The sequence below is a fragment of the Asparagus officinalis genome, chromosome 3 (assembly GCF_001876935.1).
Source record: "Asparagus officinalis chromosome 3, Aspof.V1, whole genome shotgun sequence".
Classification (NCBI taxonomy): domain Eukaryota; kingdom Viridiplantae; phylum Streptophyta; class Magnoliopsida; order Asparagales; family Asparagaceae; genus Asparagus; species Asparagus officinalis.
In genome coordinates this window covers 110,118,642-110,138,183 of record NC_033796.1, presented here as the reverse complement: position 1 = coordinate 110,138,183, position 19,542 = coordinate 110,118,642, and the positions used below count along the sequence as shown (strand labels likewise).

At 41.6% G+C, this 19,542-nt stretch overlaps 3 protein-coding genes and 1 pseudogene across 3 annotated transcripts; 1 reads left to right on the top strand and 3 right to left on the bottom strand.

Annotated features, from left to right (window-relative positions):
- LOC109835591 (protein FAR-RED IMPAIRED RESPONSE 1-like) lies at positions 87–2,578 on the top strand (the record flags this gene model as incomplete). Its single annotated transcript, XM_020403562.1, has 3 exons — positions 87–485; positions 1,025–1,150; positions 1,243–2,578. Coding segments are annotated over exons 1-3 (1,602 nt in total), but the record flags the coding sequence as incomplete, so codon positions are not given.
- Positions 2,685–5,160, bottom strand: LOC109835590 (protein FAR-RED IMPAIRED RESPONSE 1-like; the record flags this gene model as incomplete). Its single annotated transcript, XM_020403561.1, has 3 exons — positions 4,778–5,160; positions 4,113–4,238; positions 2,685–4,020 (listed from the first exon to the last, which is right to left on the bottom strand). Coding segments are annotated over exons 1-3 (1,602 nt in total), but the record flags the coding sequence as incomplete, so codon positions are not given.
- On the bottom strand, positions 5,769–6,844 carry LOC109835589 (annotated as a pseudogene).
- On the bottom strand, positions 7,475–11,744 carry LOC109835588 (calcium uptake protein, mitochondrial-like; the record flags this gene model as incomplete). The annotated part of the gene is made up of 9 exons (XM_020403560.1): positions 7,475–7,723; positions 7,806–8,171; positions 8,545–8,664; positions 8,801–8,977; positions 9,322–9,535; positions 10,427–10,510; positions 10,618–10,841; positions 11,061–11,128; positions 11,678–11,744. Coding segments are annotated over 8 exons (1,173 nt in total), but the record flags the coding sequence as incomplete, so codon positions are not given.

The window sequence follows — 19,542 nt, the reverse complement described above, 5'->3', positions numbered from 1 at the left end:
GTCCACTTGAATTTTTTTTAAAAAATTTCAAGTGGGGCCCCCTGCACTGTAGCAGGTGAGGGGTGTGTCTGGTGGTGTGGCCGGAGGTGTGTATGTAGCATTTTTTATCCAAATAAAGCCCTTAAGGCTAACTCTGAGTTACTATGCTAATCAATAAATTAATATAGTGGATGACAGGGAGGATACGTACTTTACCGAAGAACTGCCTCAGTTTCAATCGCAGCCATCCAATCACATCCAACGGCAGAGATTTCAACTCCCACCACACTGAATCTGAATCTCCCTCCACGTCAAAACTCCCAATTTTATAATGAAATTCCCCCCAAAAAAAAAACCGCAAACCCCATGGATTCATCCTCGTCATCATCCCAGCTCAAGAACAACTCCAAAGTTCTTGCTTCCGTTGCGTCCCCTGACAAGGGCGAAGCCCTCGACGAAGCGCCGGCGTCGGAGGCGGAGCGATCGTCGGAGCTCAGCCGATCAAAGTGGGTTCTTTTTATTACTGGGTTTTCGGGGAATTCCTTGATTTTTTTAGCTTAATCGCGTTAGATGGTCATCGTCATTGGATGATTAGAACGACGTGAAGGTTTTCTCTGGCTAATATGGGGTATCAATTATATTGTTGGGAGTTGTTGGGAATTTTTATACCAAGGCCATTGCTTTATGTAAATTTACTATACATATTGTGTGTTGTAATCTATTGAAATTTAAGATTGCTAGTGATATGAAGAATTTCCGGCTGCGGGATGAGTTTTGTTCGTCGTGTTTAATTTGTTCTTTAATCATCAAGCATATGCATCTAATTTGTGTGTTACTCTGCTTGAGACATGCATCAAGCATATGCTTTCCTTAGGTTTATCAAATTGCTTAGGGAAAATGTTGCTCGTACGAAGATTATTTCTGCGACAGAATGAATGGAAGGTTTCAGTTAATAAAAGAAACATCTCATGTTAGATGCTATGCTCATCCTTTCATGGTAGGCTCCCACTAAAACCAACTGCTTACTTTTGTTACTCTTAACCAGGGCTGCTGCAGTTGCATTGACCGAGAGGCATACGGATTCTGGTTCACTTCCCGTAGAGGACTTTGATATGGAGCTTGAAGATCAAAGTGGTCAGAAACTACAGATTGGATCTGAAACTGATCATAGGTACTAGTCTCAACACTTGCGTAAGTTCTTGGTTCTCTCAGTTCATATCTAAGGAAGTATATTATAAGGAGGGTGCTTGTCACGATTTACAGGGGAGCAACGATGGGAGTAATGCCTCGTACAAAGGGGGGAAACCTAATTGATAAGGAGAACATTAAGGATGCTTTAGAGGTGCTTACTATGGCAGAGGTCAGTCACGAAGTTACTAATCGGGTTCCACACCATGAAATTGTTGAGCCGTGTAAAGGTATGGATTTTAAAACACAGGAGGAGGCTTATTCTTATTATAAAAAATATGCAAGGAGTTATGGGTTTGGTGTTTCAATCAAGGCATCTCGCCGTTCCAAGAAAACAAATGAGTTTATTGACGTTAAATATGCTTGTAAAAGGCACGGAGAGAAGCGAAAATTAGATGCTATTCATCCTCGTCCTTGCTTAAAAATAGGGTGCAGAGCGATGTTGCATGCGAAAAGAATAGAAGATGAAAAGTGGGTAGTCCACGAATTTATCAAGGATCATAATCATGAGTTTTCTCCGAAGTATGCTCATTATTTACCTTATCATAGTGGTATTACATCATCACAAAAGCATGACGTTAGCACATTACAAGCTGTAGGTGTGGGGGTGAGCAAAATCGATGCAGCAATGTCAAAACAACAGGCGGGATATGATAATATTGGTTGTTTAGAGAAGGACATTAGAAATCTTGTTGAGAAAGAGAAACGACTATCACTACAATCAGGAGATGCCAATGCGATTATGGATTTTATTATGCACATGAAAGAAAAAGATCCTGAGTTCTTTTTCGCTATAGATTGGGATGAGCAGCATCGTCTCAAAAATGTTTTTTGGGTTCATGGAAAAGGAAGGAGGAATTATCAAATTTTCAGTGATGTTGTTTCTTTTGATACAATATATATCACCAGTCGGTACCAAATGCCTCTTGCTCCTTTTATTGGAGTGAATAATCATTTTCAACCCATTATATTGGGGTGTGCTTTACTGGCAGACGAATCAACTGCGACATTTGTTTGGCTAATGAGGACTTGGTTAACTGCAATGGGGGGAAAAACTCCAAATGTAATCCTAACAGATCAAGACAAGGCAATGAAGTCTGCCATCAGGCTTGTATTTCCAAATGCGAAACATTGTTATTGTTTATGGCATATAATGAGAAAGCTTCCCGAAAAACTTCCTCACGTGATAAACAAACACGAGAAGTTTATGGAAACGTTCCAAAGATGTATTTATAGGTCTTGGACGAAGGAACAATTCGAAGAAAGGTGGTTCTCCATGGTGGAAGATTTTGAGTTGATTGAGGATCCATTGCTTCAATCATTGTTTGAAGAAAGGGAGTATTGGGTGCCTGCCCATATGAGAGATACTTTTTTTGCGGGTATGTCATTTAGCAGAAAAATCGACTATATCATTCTCTCTCTCTCTCTCTCTCTCTCTATATATATATATATATATATATATATATATATATATATATATATATATATATAGAGAGAGAGAGAGAGAGAGAGAGAATGATATAGTCGATTTTTCTGCTAAATGACATACCCGCAAAAAAAGTATCTCTCATATGGGCAGGCACCCAATACTCCCTTTCTTCAAACAATGATTGAAGCAATGGATCCTCAATCAACTCAAAATCTTCCACCATGGAGAACCACCTTTCTTCGAATTGTTCCTTCGTCCAAGACCTATAAATACATCTTTGGAACGTTTCCATAAACTTCTCGTGTTTGTTTATCACGTGAGGAAGTTTTTCGGGAAGCTTTCTCATTATATGCCATAAACAATAACAATGTTTCGCATTTGGAAATACAAGCCTGATGGCAGACTTCATTGCCTTGTCTTGATCTGTTAGGATTACATTTGGAGTTTTTCCCCCCATTGCAGTTAACCAAGTCCTCATTAGCCAAACAAATGTCGCAGTTGATTCGTCTGCCAGTAAAGCACACCCCAATATAATGGGTTGAAAATGATTATTCACTCCAATAAAAGGAGCAAGAGGCATTTGGTACCGACTGGTGATATATATTGTATCAAAAGAAACAACATCACTGAAAATTTGATAATTCCTCCTTCCTTTTCCATGAACCCAAAAAACATTTTTGAGACGATGCTGCTCATCCCAATCTATAGCGAAAAAGAACTCAGGATCTTTTTCTTTCATGTGCATAATAAAATCCATAATCGCATTGGCATCTCCTGATTGTAGTGATAGTCGTTTCTCTTTCTCAACAAGATTTCTAATGTCCTTCTCTAAACAACCAATATTATCATATCCCGCCTGTTGTTTTGACATTGCTGCATCGATTTTGCTCACCCCCACACCTACAGCTTGTAATGTGCTAACGTCATGCTTTTGTGATGATGTAATACCACTATGATAAGGTAAATAATGAGCATACTTCGGAGAAAACTCATGATTATGATCCTTGATAAATTCGTGGACTACCCACTTTTCATCTTCTATTCTTTTCGCATGCAACATCGCTCTGCACCCTATTTTTAAGCAAGGACGAGGATGAATAGCATCTAATTTTCGCTTCTCTCCGTGCCTTTTACAAGCATATTTAACGTCAATAAACTCATTTGTTTTCTTGGAACGGCGAGATGCCTTGATTGAAACACCAAACCCATAACTCCTTGCATATTTTTTATAATAAGAATAAGCCTCCTCCTGTGTTTTAAAATCCATACCTTTACACGGCTCAACAATTTCATGGTGTGGAACCCGATTAGTAACTTCGTGACTGACCTCTGCCATAGTAAGCACCTCTAAAGCATCCTTAATGTTCTCCTTATCAATTAGGTTTCCCCCCTTTGTACGAGGCATTACTCCCATCGTTGCTCCCCTGTAAATCGTGACAAGCACCCTCCTTATAATATACTTCCTTAGATATGAACTGAGAGAACCAAGAACTTACGCAAGTGTTGAGACTAGTACCTATGATCAGTTTCAGATCCAATCTGTAGTTTCTGACCACTTTGATCTTCAAGCTCCATATCAAAGTCCTCTACGGGAAGTGAACCAGAATCCGTATGCCTCTCGGTCAATGCAACTGCAGCAGCCCTGGTTAAGAGTAACAAAAGTAAGCAGTTGGTTTTAGTGGGAGCCTACCATGAAAGGATGAGCATAGCATCTAACATGAGATGTTTCTTTTATTAACTGAAACCTTCCATTCATTCTGTCGCAGAAATAATCTTCGTACGAGCAACATTTTCCCTAAGCAATTTGATAAACCTAAGGAAAGCATATGCTTGATGCATGTCTCAAGCAGAGTAACACACAAATTAGATGCATATGCTTGATGATTAAAGAACAAATTAAACACGACGAACAAAACTCATCCCGCAGCCGGAAATTCTTCATATCACTAGCAATCTTAAATTTCAATAGATTACAACACACAATATGTATAGTAAATTTACATAAAGCAATGGCCTTGGTATAAAAATTCCCAACAACTCCCAACAATATAATTGATACCCCATATTAGCCAGAGAAAACCTTCACGTCGTTCTAATCATCCAATGACGATGACCATCTAACGCGATTAAGCTAAAAAAATCAAGGAATTCCCCGAAAACCCAGTAATAAAAAGAACCCACTTTGATCGGCTGAGCTCCGACGATCGCTCCGCCTCCGACGCCGGCGCTTCGTCGAGGGCTTCGCCCTTGTCAGGGGACGCAACGGAAGCAAGAACTTTGGAGTTGTTCTTGAGCTGGGATGATGACGAGGATGAATCCATGGGGTTTGCGGTTTTTTTTTTGGGGGGAATTTCATTATAAAATTGGGAGTTTTGACGTGGAGGGAGATTCAGATTCAGTGTGGTGGGAGTTGAAATCTCTGCCGTTGGATGTGATTGGATGGCTGCGATTGAAACTGAGGCAGTTCTTCGGTAAAGTACGTATCCTCCCTGTCATCCACTATATTAATTTATTGATTAGCATAGTAACTCAGAGTTAGCCTTAAGGGCTTTATTTGGATAAAAAATGCTACATACACACCTCCGGGTGTGGCTGGTGGTGTGGCCGGAGGTGTGCCTGTAGCATCACTCTATTTGGATTTGCAACAATGAGAGAAAATTTAAGGGAACATAGAATAAATTAAGCTAATAGAAGATGAGAGAATGCGAAAATTTTATTTAAAAACTTGGTAAGGAGAATCAGAGGAACTTATTTCATCCCGTTTGCGAAGTATAATAAAATAAAGGAAATGTAAGAAAATATATGTAAATTTATATGAATACATTATATGTTATTTTATCCATTTGAATCTCATCTTGATATATATGGGGTGAAATTATCTTTGTGTAATATTCTAGGGTTATGTTAATAATTACATTCTCCTACCTCCTAGTCCATTAGGCCCCAATTTAGAGTTGATTGGTTTTTATTTTAATTTTTTTTTTTTTTGGGGGGGGGGGGGGGGGGGGGGGGGGGGGGGGGGGGGGGGGGGGGGGGGGGGGGGGGGGGGGGGGGGGGGGTGGGGGGGGGGGGGGGGGGGGTTCATTAAGTTTTTCCCCTTCATTACTTAAATCCCCCCTCATTGAACTACTTCAAATATGTTACAGTGGAATAACATCAATGTTGCAAGAACAACCAAGGAAGGGAAGCAAGCAAGCAGTCCTTCGATAAAAGACACCGGTCGGATTCCACGCGACAGCTACGGCCATAACCGCCTAAACCTCACTATACATAACCCACAAAATTTGACGGACATCAACAAGCCGCATCACTCGCGGATCACCTTGGCCAAGTGCGTCGTGATAGCATCCCTGATCCTCTCGCCTCCTCGTCCCCCCCCCTCGAACGCCCCGAAGAACCCCCCGGCTCCGCCCCGGCCCCATCCCCTCCCCTCTCCTCCTCCAGCACCGGCTCGCTGCACTTGGCGAGGTAGTTGTGCAGCAAGCAGCCCCCCACCACGACGTACGGCAGCCGGCCCCGACGCACTCTCCCTCCACTCGGCCCTCAGCAGCTCCACCTCCCCCTCAGCCTCTTCAGCGCCCTCGCCGCCATCTCCATCCCCCTCGCGTGCACCGTGTTGAACACACCCCTCCTCCTTGGAGCCCCTCCCGGCCTCCCCCGGCCCCCCGTACGGGTCAGCAGCCACGGCAGCAGCGGCGGAGGGGCCGCCTATGAAGTACCTTGGGGGAGGGAGCTGCTGCTGCTGCTGGTCGGTTCTTCCCCCGCCGCCGAGGACGGAGGGCCTCGCGCGTGGAGCATTGGTCCTCGGAGGACGTCGCGGGGGCCATGGAGCCGTCCCACCCGGCGACACGTCGAGGAACCTGCCCTCGGAGTCGACGAGGAACTGGCGAGGACGGAGCGGGGGCCGCGCGGGCCGCGGCGACGGGGAAGCGGGAGTAGGCGAGGGCGCCGTGGCAGCCGGGAGGGACATCCAGCCGAAGCCCTGGGCGACGCGGGGGAGGCGGAGGGGGGGAGGTCGAAGAGGAGTGGGGGAGGGCCTCGGAGGCGGCGCGGAGGGTCTCGTAGAAGGCGCGGGCGGCGAGGGAGGGGGAGGGAGGCCGAGGCGGCGGGCGACGAAGGGGAAGGGGCGGCGTGGCGAGCGGAGGAGGCGGCGGAGAGCTTGACGTCGGCGGGGAGGGGGTAGGGGAGGGAGGGAGGAGAGGGAGGGGGAGAGGGTCCGGAGGAGGAGGTAGAAGGAGGCTTGGACATGCGGAAGGTCTCGAGCCAGCGGGGTGCAGGGGCGCGGAGGAGGAGGAGGAGAGGAAGCGGCGGAGCCACGGAAGGGTTGGAGGGCGGCGGCGCCCGGGGGATCGGGGCAGGTGGGCCTCGCTGGGGTGGGGATCAGGAGGAGAGGGAGAGGGCGGAGGAGCGAGGAGGGAGGAGAGGGAGAGGGACTGGGCGGGGGAAGGAGGAGGTTGGAGTCGAGAAGCGGAGGAGAGGGAGATCGCCGAGGTCAGGAGGGGACGAGCTCCTCATCCCCCTCCTCCCTGGTCGGCCGCCGGTCTGGGCGACGGGGGCGACGGGGGACGCGCCCTGGTTTTCGTCCTCGCCATATTTGGGGGAAATGACGTGGGGGATGTGGGGGAGAGCGCTGCGTCCTCAGTTAATAGTGGGCCCCAAACAACTCAATGAGAGGTTTCCGTACTACCGCTATTAGCCCTCGTGTCGTTCGTATTTTTGAGATTATAGTCCCCAAGATCAAAAAAATTATGGGAGTTCCAAAAACACAACTCCGGCCACCGGCTATCGACGCATACGGTGGTCGCAATGGGAACAAAGGAAAAGCGGTACAGCGCCACAAAATCACAGGCTTAGTTTGGATAGATAGGAAACGCAGAAGAAATCAACAGCCACGCATCCAGTAAAAGTTTCTGGAATTGTACAACAAGAGAGGCCATCGTCGGAGCCGAGACCGGCGTTATTACTCGCAAATACATGAATGCCTTCACAGCTACTATTTACAAGCAACCCGCGTACGTAGCTCACTACCTTAAATTATGTACACGCAAAATAACATACACAAACTCGCAGTTTCCCCAAAGGACGTGCTCTTGCTGGCTATACAACAGGTAACATTTTCATCATTCCCTGCAGCAATTGGAAACAGGTCAACCATCAAGCACTAGCAATGGTGATTACTGCTAGAAGATCATGGAAAACCCCGACGTACCTCTTTAGAGAAGACCAAACTCCTTTGTACATCCCTCCGTAATGTCATACAAGAGATTCTACTTCTCACAAGTCCACTTCTGGACCCTTGTGTTCTGGAGACCGAAAACTTGACAGAGCCAAAGTTTTAGGTCGCTTCCGCTGATTTCTAGTTTGTGACCGCTTGCGTTGGAGAACAAGAATCCGAACGGTTCAAACAACAAGCCAGGCGGCCGAGTAAACCTGGGACCGTGGGATGGCGGATATCATCTTCCCTTTTCTGCATAGCCCTCAGAAACTCCTCCGAGCTCAAATTCCCATCACGGTTCGTATCAAAGACGTGGAAAATTACATCGACCACGTTGTCGGTCAAAGGAACACCACAGACCTATCAAAGAAAAGAAGGATCATTTCACTTAGAACGTCATTGTCCTCATCATCATCAACAATAACGACAAAGCTTTAATCCCCAAAAATTTTGGGTCACCTACACGAATCATATTATTTCATTCAGTTCTATTAAGGGCTATCTCCTCGGTTGACTAGTATTATTTCCTTGCTTCCAATCAAGTTCTCTTAGCCTCTTATGTATAATAGGCCTATTAACTCATTAACTATAATATTATCACTTCGTAGAACTGGTGCATTTAGTGGCTTCAGTTGCACATGAAGAAACCTTCGCAATGATTTCTCTCACATTTTCAAACAATTGAAAAGCTAGAACAAATTGCACCCAGAAAATGAAAACGCATCTGTTATACCTGAGATGCGGCTCTTTTGAAGTCTTCCTTTGTCAATAAACCATTTACTTTCCCATAACTGAAGATTGCCAGAGACAATGGGTGCAATTGCTTGCGTAGGTCCGCAAAAGCCTTGAATTCCTAAGTTTACAATTCAAGTCAACATAAGTAAGAGCTGGCTACGAAGTTGAATTTCTAAGTTTTCAATTCAAGTCAGAATAATAAGTAAGAACTGGCTATGAGGTTGCTAGCGTAAGGGATACAGATAGAGGCTTACCTCAAAGGTAATGCGTACATCTCTAAGATAAGAGTCACTATCCACTTCGTCTACACGATCGAGAAACTTATTTATATGATTCATGTCAGCAGAAGCAACCATTGACAGGGCAAAGTCCTTTGAAGAAATTGATTTTCTTTGCTTATAGTCGTAATGGTCAAACTCCAAGCGCAGAATCTACAAAAGAATAATAAGCAACGTATAAAATGATAATCGGCACTTATTGCTTGAAAAAGAACTATTACATCTGACACTCAATGCAATCTCCCTATTAGGATTATTTCAGCAGGGACAACTGAAAAGCATAAGAAGAACATCCTATTACCAGAAAAACTTTTACAATTTTTAATAACAGTATCAGAATTCTGCAAATTTTCTGAAGAGTAGAAAGAACAGAAAAATATCTGTAACAAGTGATGAAACATTCCCACAAATATCCTGAAAACTTTTTACGCCGTGGAATTTATTAAGAAGATGATCACAATTTTTAAAGTCAAACCTTAGAAACAGAAGATAGCTACCTCATCATGCAAATCCCTCAAAAACTTGACAAACTTGTCATGCTGGAGCCTTTCATTTCCATCCTCACCAAAAAAGAAGTCCACTAGGCCCGCATTCTCAACAGAGCTGTGAACTTTCAGGCCTATGCGTAATCCATTGCTATGACAAGCCCCCTGCCGGTTAGAAGATCGCATCAAAGTCATCACTTTCTTAAACTCCTCTTTCTCGATCTCTCTGTAGAATTACAGACAAATCAGCATCAGTACCTAACCAAATTTAAAATTCAGAAAAGAAAAGATTGTCCGGCATTCAATCAAATGGATTGATGTCTACTCTACAAAATCAGAATTAATTCAGAAAAGAAAAGATTGTCCGGCATTCAATCAAATGGATTGATGTCTACTCTACAAAATCAGAATTAATCTGGACTTGAACTAGAATTGCTTAATTCAATCAAATGGATTGATGTCTACTCTACAAAATCAGAATTAATCTGGACTTGAACTAGAATTGCTTAGGTGGATGTGAACTGTCAACAGGAACACAATATTAAGTACAAAATCCACAGCCAAATTGTCTAACTTCAGCGATAGCATATGTACAGCATACGTAAATAAGAAGTCTTTTCAGGAAGCAGCATTCAAAATGGAAGAAAGAGATAATATATTATAAGAGCATACCTCCGACAAATGTGTCTTTGGAAATGCATAATGTAAGGGAGCTCAGTAAACTGGCTCTTAACTGCAGAACAAGTGTCATCTCATACAAATTAGCAGAAATTATTCGGTTATTGATACACAATTTGTTATATGATATATCTAACAAGCTATAATTTACTGTTGTCCTTATTTTAGCACTTTGATTGCATGCCATTCTGCAAAGCTTCCCAAGACAATGTCCTACAAATTTTTTTATCAACAAGGTTTACAGATCAGTTTGAGTTTATGCACATTATAAATATTGGCTTTGTTAGTTAGAAGTATGAAGAAGACACTGAAGGATAACAGAGAAAGGTGTCATCGTAATGTTGAAGAACTCATAAGAAACAAACTTACTGCATTCAGTATGAATAGATCCGGCTCAACTAAAAGAAGCTGTGAGCATCAGAGTGTAGAAGATACCTACCCACTATTGTCAAGATCAAAAATTTTAAACGCCACACTGAAGCTTGATTCAGGAATGCTGAGCAACGTGACAAAGAAGATATACCTACAACGATAAAAAATAAAAGTAAAATTAGCATAAACTCAGAGCTTAGAGAAAGTTTAGCCATTAACTTTAAGCTTTATCAACAAAGCAAATTAAATCTAGCTTACTCCGGAAAGGATATCAGTCCATCACTGTTAGTATCAAAAAGCATAAACAACGGTGACGGATCACAATGCAGTTCACCAACAAAGCGCTCTCCTCTAAGATGTCCTTCTCTAATGATATGTGATTCTGATGGAGGAAATACAGGAACAACTGCTCTCATCAAATCTGCTGCTGACATGAATACCTCTCCCTCAGGACCACGAAAAGATGAAAAGTACTCAAAAATCTGGAAAGGAGGATTTGAGAAAGTGTACAGTGTCAATGCCTACTAGTGAATGTCTGCAAAAGTAATATCAATTTTGCGTAGCTACGTAAAAATTAAAGCAAATATATGCAAGGATTTAATATATGTTAACAAAGTCCTGATAATAAAAGAGAAAATGTTTCATATCATCATTCCGTTCAAACTCACAAGATAGGTAAAAAATGCTAATGAAGTGGATACCTTCTCGGGCTGACTTCGCAGCCTCAATCTTTTCTCATAGTTAAAGAACACTCGCCTTCGAAATGACTCTGCAACAGCAAACAGAGACAAACAACTCTCAGTAACGTCAATATTGAAACCGGGCGAGCACGTTTTGACGGGTGAACTATGCATATGATAGGTGTACACAATGCGAGTCCCACATTTCACGAGCCACATAGAAAATGGCTAACACACAGCAACCTGATTTACAAGGCGTTTTCAGATTTACAAAGGACGGAGCCGTCTCTGATTTTTCTTGCACTGATTTTACAAGGTGAAGAGAATCGCTGGCATGCCAATATGCGAATTATGAAGTCTAGTAAGTAACAATCTTATGACTTACATCACACTGGTCCAAAATAATTAATAGCTAAACATGATAAAGTATGATTTTTGCGTGCAATTGAATATTATTATCTAAACATCATTGCATAACGAAACCTACACCGCAATTTGAGGCTATGAAGAAAATGAATGAATAAAGCCGAGGAATTTAGCATGACAAGCTCTCGCTCCCCGTGATTTTCCATCAATAATTCCCCCCAAAAAGAAAAAAAAGAAAAATAAAAATTGAGTAGAAACAGGACGCAACCGACCTCCGAGAATAAATCTAGGCTTCTTTCCTTTGCTGATCCAGACCGTCGTCGGCGTCCCCGTCGGCGATCAGCCACAGCCACGTCGACGGCAAGCAGCCCAGCCACGGTTCCCGCCGACGAACCCTAGATCGAGATCGGACGGCGAGGGACGGCTCCTCTCGATGCCGGCGCGCGTCAGAGAGCCGTCGGATCAAGGTCGATCATGCGAACGATCGAAGCGAATCTGGAGCGGCCATGAGAGAAGAGAGAGAGAGAGATTGTTTTTAGTGAGAGAGAGAGAGAGAGAGATGAGAGTTTATATTTTCGAGGAGAGAGAGAGCGAAGAAAGAAAAAGGTCGGAGAGAGAGAGAGAGAGCGGGGGCAGCGTACCGCGGCGAATTGGGTCGCACGAATCCACGGTTTTATGTGTCGGCAGCCGAAACCGTGCGACTCATCCGAAATCAACACGACTCGAGAGCTTGGGGCCGCCACGTGTCAATTATCCGTTTCTGACCGAGTTTGTCTCTGTTGTTGGACTTGATAAGTTGGCTGTGTTGCCTCTATTGGACTTGGATAAGTGCATGCGGGCCGACTCCAAATTTAGACATTTTGAAAATATCTCAATTACTGTGCACCCCCCTTGCAAATCGCGGGCCTCCATTTTTTTTTTATTTTCGCAATACAGTTTTCGTGAGTGCTATAGTAATATTTTTTAAATTCTACAGTATCTCGTTTGAGCTACACTAATAATGTTGCAGTAACGTTTTTAGACGCTACAGTTCCCGCATGTGCTACAGTAATAATCTTACAGTGATTCATGCAGCATGAACAGTGAAGCCTGGATCCTCCTGTCTGTGCTACGGTAATAATACTATCGTAATTTACTGTTGTATGAATAGTAAATCTTGGGTCCTCCCATTATTATAGAGGAATAGATGGGAAGCGAAAATGTGTAAGGGATAACATATAAAATTTAAGCGGTATTTTCAGTAGGGAGAGCAAGAAACAAATCCATATTTACTGTAATTTAGAGCTCGAGGATACTTTTATTTCTTGGCTTAAAAGATAAAACTGCATATGTTTTTAGTATGGTCACAGGTCACTTATGCTTTTAGGCTTGATGTAGTGAGATTAAGCTCTTTAGCATATAGAACCGTGGTTATAGTTTTAGTCAATTTATGAAGCTAAATCAAAATTGCATATGTTTTTAGTATGATTCTCTTGTGCAGCCTACAATTTAAGCTGGCATATAGTTGAAGGGTGATCATAGAGAGTTAGCTTTGATCTTGAGTTTGAAACATAGATAGAATGGGGAGTGAAAAAGGAAAATCATATCATATTTTAGAATGGGCAGTGAAAAGGAAAATCATATCATATTTTTCTCAACAATGAACTTAATTAAGAGGACTCTAATTTTCTCTGCTTTTTAAGTGTTAGCTTCTATGTATGTGAAAAAAAGAATATTCTTCACTTTTTTTTGTTTTGGGAGGATAGAGATGACAAAATTCCATGTTTTTTGTTAGTATCAATACAACTACTATAAAAAACTAGTCTATAGTGAGACATTTGGGGGCATGTTCGGGATCTTTTAAATTTGAAAACCCCCGGGTGTGGGTGTGGTGTGTGGTGGGGTGGGGTGGGGAGCACGTGCTCCTCCTCTCTCCCTCCCCCCTCCCCTTCCCTGATCTCTCTCTCCCCCTTCCCTTCCTTTCCCTCTTTCCTCTCTCCGCTTATGGTTATGGAGGAGCATAAGTCCTGACAAAATAGATCGCATGCCAGTTGGGACTACTCTGATTCATACAAGGAAATAGATTGCATGCCAATTGAGACTAATCTGATTCATACAAGGAAATAGTGAGATTTCCAACATTTTCCTATGTACTTATGGATCAGATTATCTAGCATATATATCCATAATTTTTATAGAATTTGCATTAAATGATGGGAGTCCTGCATAAATTCTCATGTAGAGAGCCAAAAATGAATGAGGGAAAATTTTGCAAGTGTGTCATTATTAATTTTAAATCAGTACAAACAATGCATAAAACAAGTGTAAAACAGTAAATGTAATAAATATAAGGGAAAACTGCATATTAGAACACATTTGCTATATCCACTCCCAAACAGTAATTTTGGGAGTTGGATTGCCAAAAATACCCTTTTGTTGCCCTTTGTGTTATTAAATACCTTTGTGTTATTAAATGCAAACGTAATTAATACTCGATTTTAGCACTAACCGGATTTGTTTCTTGGGATATGTTGTGTTATTAAATGCAACGTAATTAATACTCGATTTAGCACTAACCGGATTTGTTTCTTGGGATATGTTTCAGTAAATGAGATCCATAAACAATTTTCAACGTAATTATATACTCGATTTTTAGCACTAACCGGATTTGTCATGGGAGTATCGTTTGGGATGGTGGCTTGTGAAAGTGAGATTCCATTAAGCAGATTGTTTGTACGATTTGAAACATGACGGCTGCAACGTAATTTGAACATTGTTATGCATTTAAGTAAAGAATAACAAACTAAGCAGCTATTATTAAATTGTTTACGATCTGTTGAGAGATTAACATAATTTTACCCATGGATTTCTCAGTGTTGATTGTCAACGTAATCTTGAACATGGTGTGTTGATGCTGAGTTTAATGTGTAAGAAAAATAACGATTGTAGCCACTAACGGATTGCGAATGTTTATGCGTGTCGATGGCTTCGAATTCCGATTTCGAATTTTTATAACAAGTTTCATTTCCAATACAATTTACACAAATTACATAAAGATCGTTTTTTTCAAAAAAATTACACCACTCAGAATCAAAATTGATTTTGACCCCTTAGATTTTTACATATAAAAAAGGCCAACTTTAAGTTTTCAAATCACAATCACAATCTCAAACACTCACAACTCAAAACACTTACACATTACATCACAAACAATATGAATTCTGGAGATACAACTCCATAAATCTTGATGAAGTTGAATTCGTCATCGACGAAACACAAAGTGATCCATTCCAGGATCATAGTTCATATTTAGAGTTTGAAGACATTTCAACCGATTTGCGTTAATCCGCGAAGGAGGTTTTGCTAGTAGAGAGGACATGGATGGCTCATGTAATATATGTTGCTGGCTTGAGGAACGTTACTTTGGCAATTCGTGATTCGAAGGGAAAAGACGACCGGACGCCAAGTTCGATATTTATGTAGCCAAGGTGGCGGATACAGACCAAAAAGGTTACTGAGAACTAGGTCACTAAAACGACAAAAAATAATGTCCATTTTGTTGGACGGAATGGATTACCCTGAGAGGCGCGCTGGTACTTTGAACCGGGAGCGGAGACACAAACCATCCATTCTTGTCTCGATGCTGTGGATCTCGTTTAGGTAAACTATCCCATATTCAACTTGAAGTTATTAGGCGAGCAAGAGAATTTTAATTTAAGCCGAGTAATATGTTGGTGTCCATGAAAAGGGCTGATCCGGGAGAACAAATCGTGTCAGAAACAAGTTTACAATGCTGCCAGTAAGGTGCGTGCCTGTAGGCTGTCTAAAAATCACAATGGGATAGCTAATCCCTATCAAGCCCTGATAATGGAAGTTACAATCAGACGACTTTCTAAATCACTGCATCCGCAACTCTGCAACCGCTATAAACACGGCCTCATCTCTGGAGATGATTATCTTGATGGCCTGCGACAACAGCATGACTAAGATATATTAGCAACTATTGAGAGATGCTGGATGAGCAGTGTAATGATTTCAGAAATAAAAAGTTGGACTTAGTTGGTGAGCGCTTGGTAGAGAGCTGTGGGCAAATATCCAGTCTTCAAAACACTATGGATGTTGATTCCCGTCAAGCTCTCACAACGAAAGCTACAATCAAATAGCTCTTTCGGGTCGACAGTCGGAAGGGGCAAATAGGAGACTTTTCACACAAGATCGAGAAGAGTTACAATTGACGACGCTTCCGGACACTGATGAAAACCCTATTCAGGGGCCTTCACGATCGTTGGTGAGAGTTACAATCTGACGACTCTCATATTTAAACAGCAAGACCAATAAACAATGGCCTTGCATGTCATGGTAGACGAGTTACAAGTCAACAACCTCTATCAAACGTTAGAAGTTTAATTCTGCCGTTTCTCAAATTCGAAACGCACACAACTTGTGCGTTCTCCAGCGAATGTGTAACTCTGCAACGCAGGAGTTCAAGCACCAAACGCACACATAACGTTCGCGTTCTCAATAGGTTCAACTACGGTCCCAAACTCTGACGCAGAGGTTAAATTTCAACGCGCACCAACGGCCACTGGTCTCAAATCTCTAACAGAGAATTAACTCTGCCGTCTCAAGTCTTAGACGCAGATTAAAGCCCAGAACGCCAACTGAGACGCGTTTTGACTTGTTCAAACGCAAGCGAACGGCCTCAAAGCCGTTCATCCCACGTTCTGAGGATTCTCGCCCAGCAAAGGGCAAAATAGGGGTTGGTACACCCCCATCACCCTAAAATAACCAACTATACTCCAACTAGATAAGGGCTTGCGTCGGTTGATTCTATTTTCTGATATTCAAAACCGCATAAGTTTAGGTGAGCTGGCCATCAAAACCGCCTAGGTCATCAAATCTCTCAGCAATTTAACGAACGAAAAGATCTCTTTGGAATCAAAGAACTGATCAACGATCAGTTAATTCGAATCCCGAGGGATCCCTTCATCAACAACCTGAATCCACTTCGGCAATTAACGATCTTTCGGTTTCCAACAACTCTCTTATAGAGTTTTAACTCAGCTCTGCATTTATATTCTGAAACTCATTTCAAGCAGTTCGTGCATTCAAGTTGACCCAACTTAATCTCATCAAACCAAATAGTCGCGTTTTCAACAACGCTTGTCAGGAGTTCTTAAGCTCGTTCAGACGTTCTTCTACCACTCTCAAAGAGTTCTTAAACCGAAGTCATCAAACGCTTCAATGTTCCAGTGTAAAGAAGGACGGTACGGATCGTCAACGAGTCAGCAGGTCGAAGATCAATCGAAGGAGGCACCCACGCTACAAGAGAAACCCAGTGTTTAAACAAAGGGGCAAACCAAGATTCGTTTTCCTCTCTTTTGATAACGGAATCCAAATTGTAACTGAGTTTGAGAGAAACACAACGTTGAAATTTCTTTCATTGTCTTTTTTACATCAAATTCAACAAACAGTTTGTTCCAGAAAAGAAAGGTCGCACCCCGATAATAATTTCATCCATTTACTCAGGCAATTGAACTACATGTACGGACGTTGGACTGCTGATGAATCATTCGAACTTGGAGATATGTTTTCTGCCACCGCTTCTTTTGCTGATGGTGAATGCATATCCGGAAGAATCATGGATGATTGATCTACGTACAACACCAATGAGTATGACATGCCTCTACTAGAAAGTGGTCGGAGCAACAGCATACGGACAAAAACGTTCACCGATCCGCCTTACCCATTCATGCAAATGAGAGACAAGGAAAACTACAGGGTCTTCGAATTATTTGTCATTTAAAAATGTATAATTTCTATTCAATGAGATTTTGAATTTTTGATTGAGAGCTAATATGTTTAACATAATAAACATATATGTTTAATAGTAATTATTTACAATTTTGTCAATTCATGTAATGTTAAATTGATTATAGGCAGGGTAATGTTAGAACAAGGTTCGGCCGCCCGGCATAGGGAGTTATATTTCGAACATTAAGAATTAATTAGAGGAGTTATTATTTTATGACATTATTAGATTGTTTAATTAGGAGTTTAATTTATTTTAAATTTTATTTATTGAACATTATTAATGTATGTTTAATTAAGGAGTTAATTATTTTATAAACATTGATTATATGGTTATTTTTTTATTGTTATATTGTTTAATTAGAACTTATTATTAGTATTATTAGGATTGTTACTGTTATCAAAATATTATTGTTATTAATTAGGACTTATTATAGTATTATTAATGCTTATTAACATTGCTTATTGTTAGTATTCATTAATATTGTTATTAATGTTAATTTGTTTTATAAATTACAATTGACAATATTTTAGTACAAGTTATTTGTCCACGTTATTTAAATTTAAAATTATTAAGTTATCAATTATTTTTGCAGGTTGTGCTTTACAGTATTATCCGTACTTTCGTTAGCCAAGTGACACCTAATGTCTGTGTAGTAACCGACGAGATTACGCCTTGATGCATGTCGAGTAGTTTTCCCGGAATCCAGCATCATTTGTGTCGTCCGTCACATTCGAGCAATGCTGCTCAACAAGCACTGCACAGCCAACCTGGTTTTAAAAGAGCGGCAAAGGATATTAAATATCGTCTGAATTGGACATAAGTGCACCACCCATAGATGACCTTTAGATGATAATGGGGACGTCTGGCAGCCACATTACTCGAATTGGGAGCATCTGTGAACTACTGCATTGACACATGGATTATCCGCCATTCCAAAAAATCCTGTCAGCTTACATCGACCATATATATTCACTTCGGAAGCCTACAAACAATAGGAGCCTTGTGAGTTTATGACAAAAAATAATATGAACGGTCAAGAAACATATAATCCCACGAAGTCCCAACTATGTTGAGACATCTTTGTTAAAGGTTATATAAACAGAGGACATAGTCAAAATAATTGAATATTCAAAGTTCAATGGGTAATGCAGGGTCTAAGGCAGAACATCATCGCCGTCATAACGCATTTAGATGAGTGGTCGGTACCCATCGATCGGCGTACTGAGAGAAACTTCACAAGGTGGATGGAAGGCCAAAATCTGTGAGATTAGAAGAAGGTAGCGCAGAGTTAACGCTACTATAAATCCAACACAGACACCTTGGAGATACGTGTTTGTTAATCTGAACAGAATCAAACTTATTTTAAAGCATTCGGCCTATAGAAAGAAATGCAATGTTTACCAAGAAATGGTCAGGATCCAACAACGTTGCTGGTGTACCTAAGGAGAACTCATGCTACCTGGCACATGAAGCTCAGTACTACATCATAAAGGGTATAGCATTCCGTTGGATCAAATACATGATAATTGGAAAAAGTTAGATATTCAGTTTCAATATTCCTAAATGATGCCGCGCATGGATCCCCACTCCACCAAATCCAGGTGAGAGGGGTTGTTTCGAAAGAGTCCCGATATTACTGCACCTCCTACTCGCTAAAAAGAAAACCAGGAGTAAAAAACGCTTCTACTAGTTCTCCGTTTACCTTCGGCGTGGGAGAGGGTTGTGAACGGTACGGATAAAAAGTCTCCAAACAAAAAAGTAATACTACATACTTGATGAATTTCTATATTTGAAATTTGATTTATATTAGCTTACTAATTTATTATTCTCGAATTAACATTGTCAACCTATGCATTTGTAAAGGGCCTGGACGTGTTGCTTCTATCTCTGAATCAACAGGGGAGTCCAATGAGCACATCCTAACGTACGGTGCCACCAGTATCACCATACTTCTCCAAATCCTCCGTGCTCAAGGCCTCCAATGTCAACCCCTTCTTCAAAGGCACCACGATTCATCTTAAGAATTCTGTATTTCGAGAAGAATTCCCGCCTCTACAGTTAGAAAAATCAGATCCAGATGCACTGATGTACGACAGGCGGAATTGTGGATTTAGAAGCGGATGGCCTTCTAGCAATTTACGCGACAACAGAGGATGATTGGTTAAAGTCTAGACAAGACTTAAGTAGCAGATCTACAAATAGAACGCCTTTACGCATCGAATCTTTAGGGGCAGGAGTGCGAGAGCTTGAATGTGACTAATCTCATCCAATCGATTGCTCACTACCATGCGACCAACGGATGATGATTACGCGGATCGTGGTAACCGATTATCTCTCTCTTTT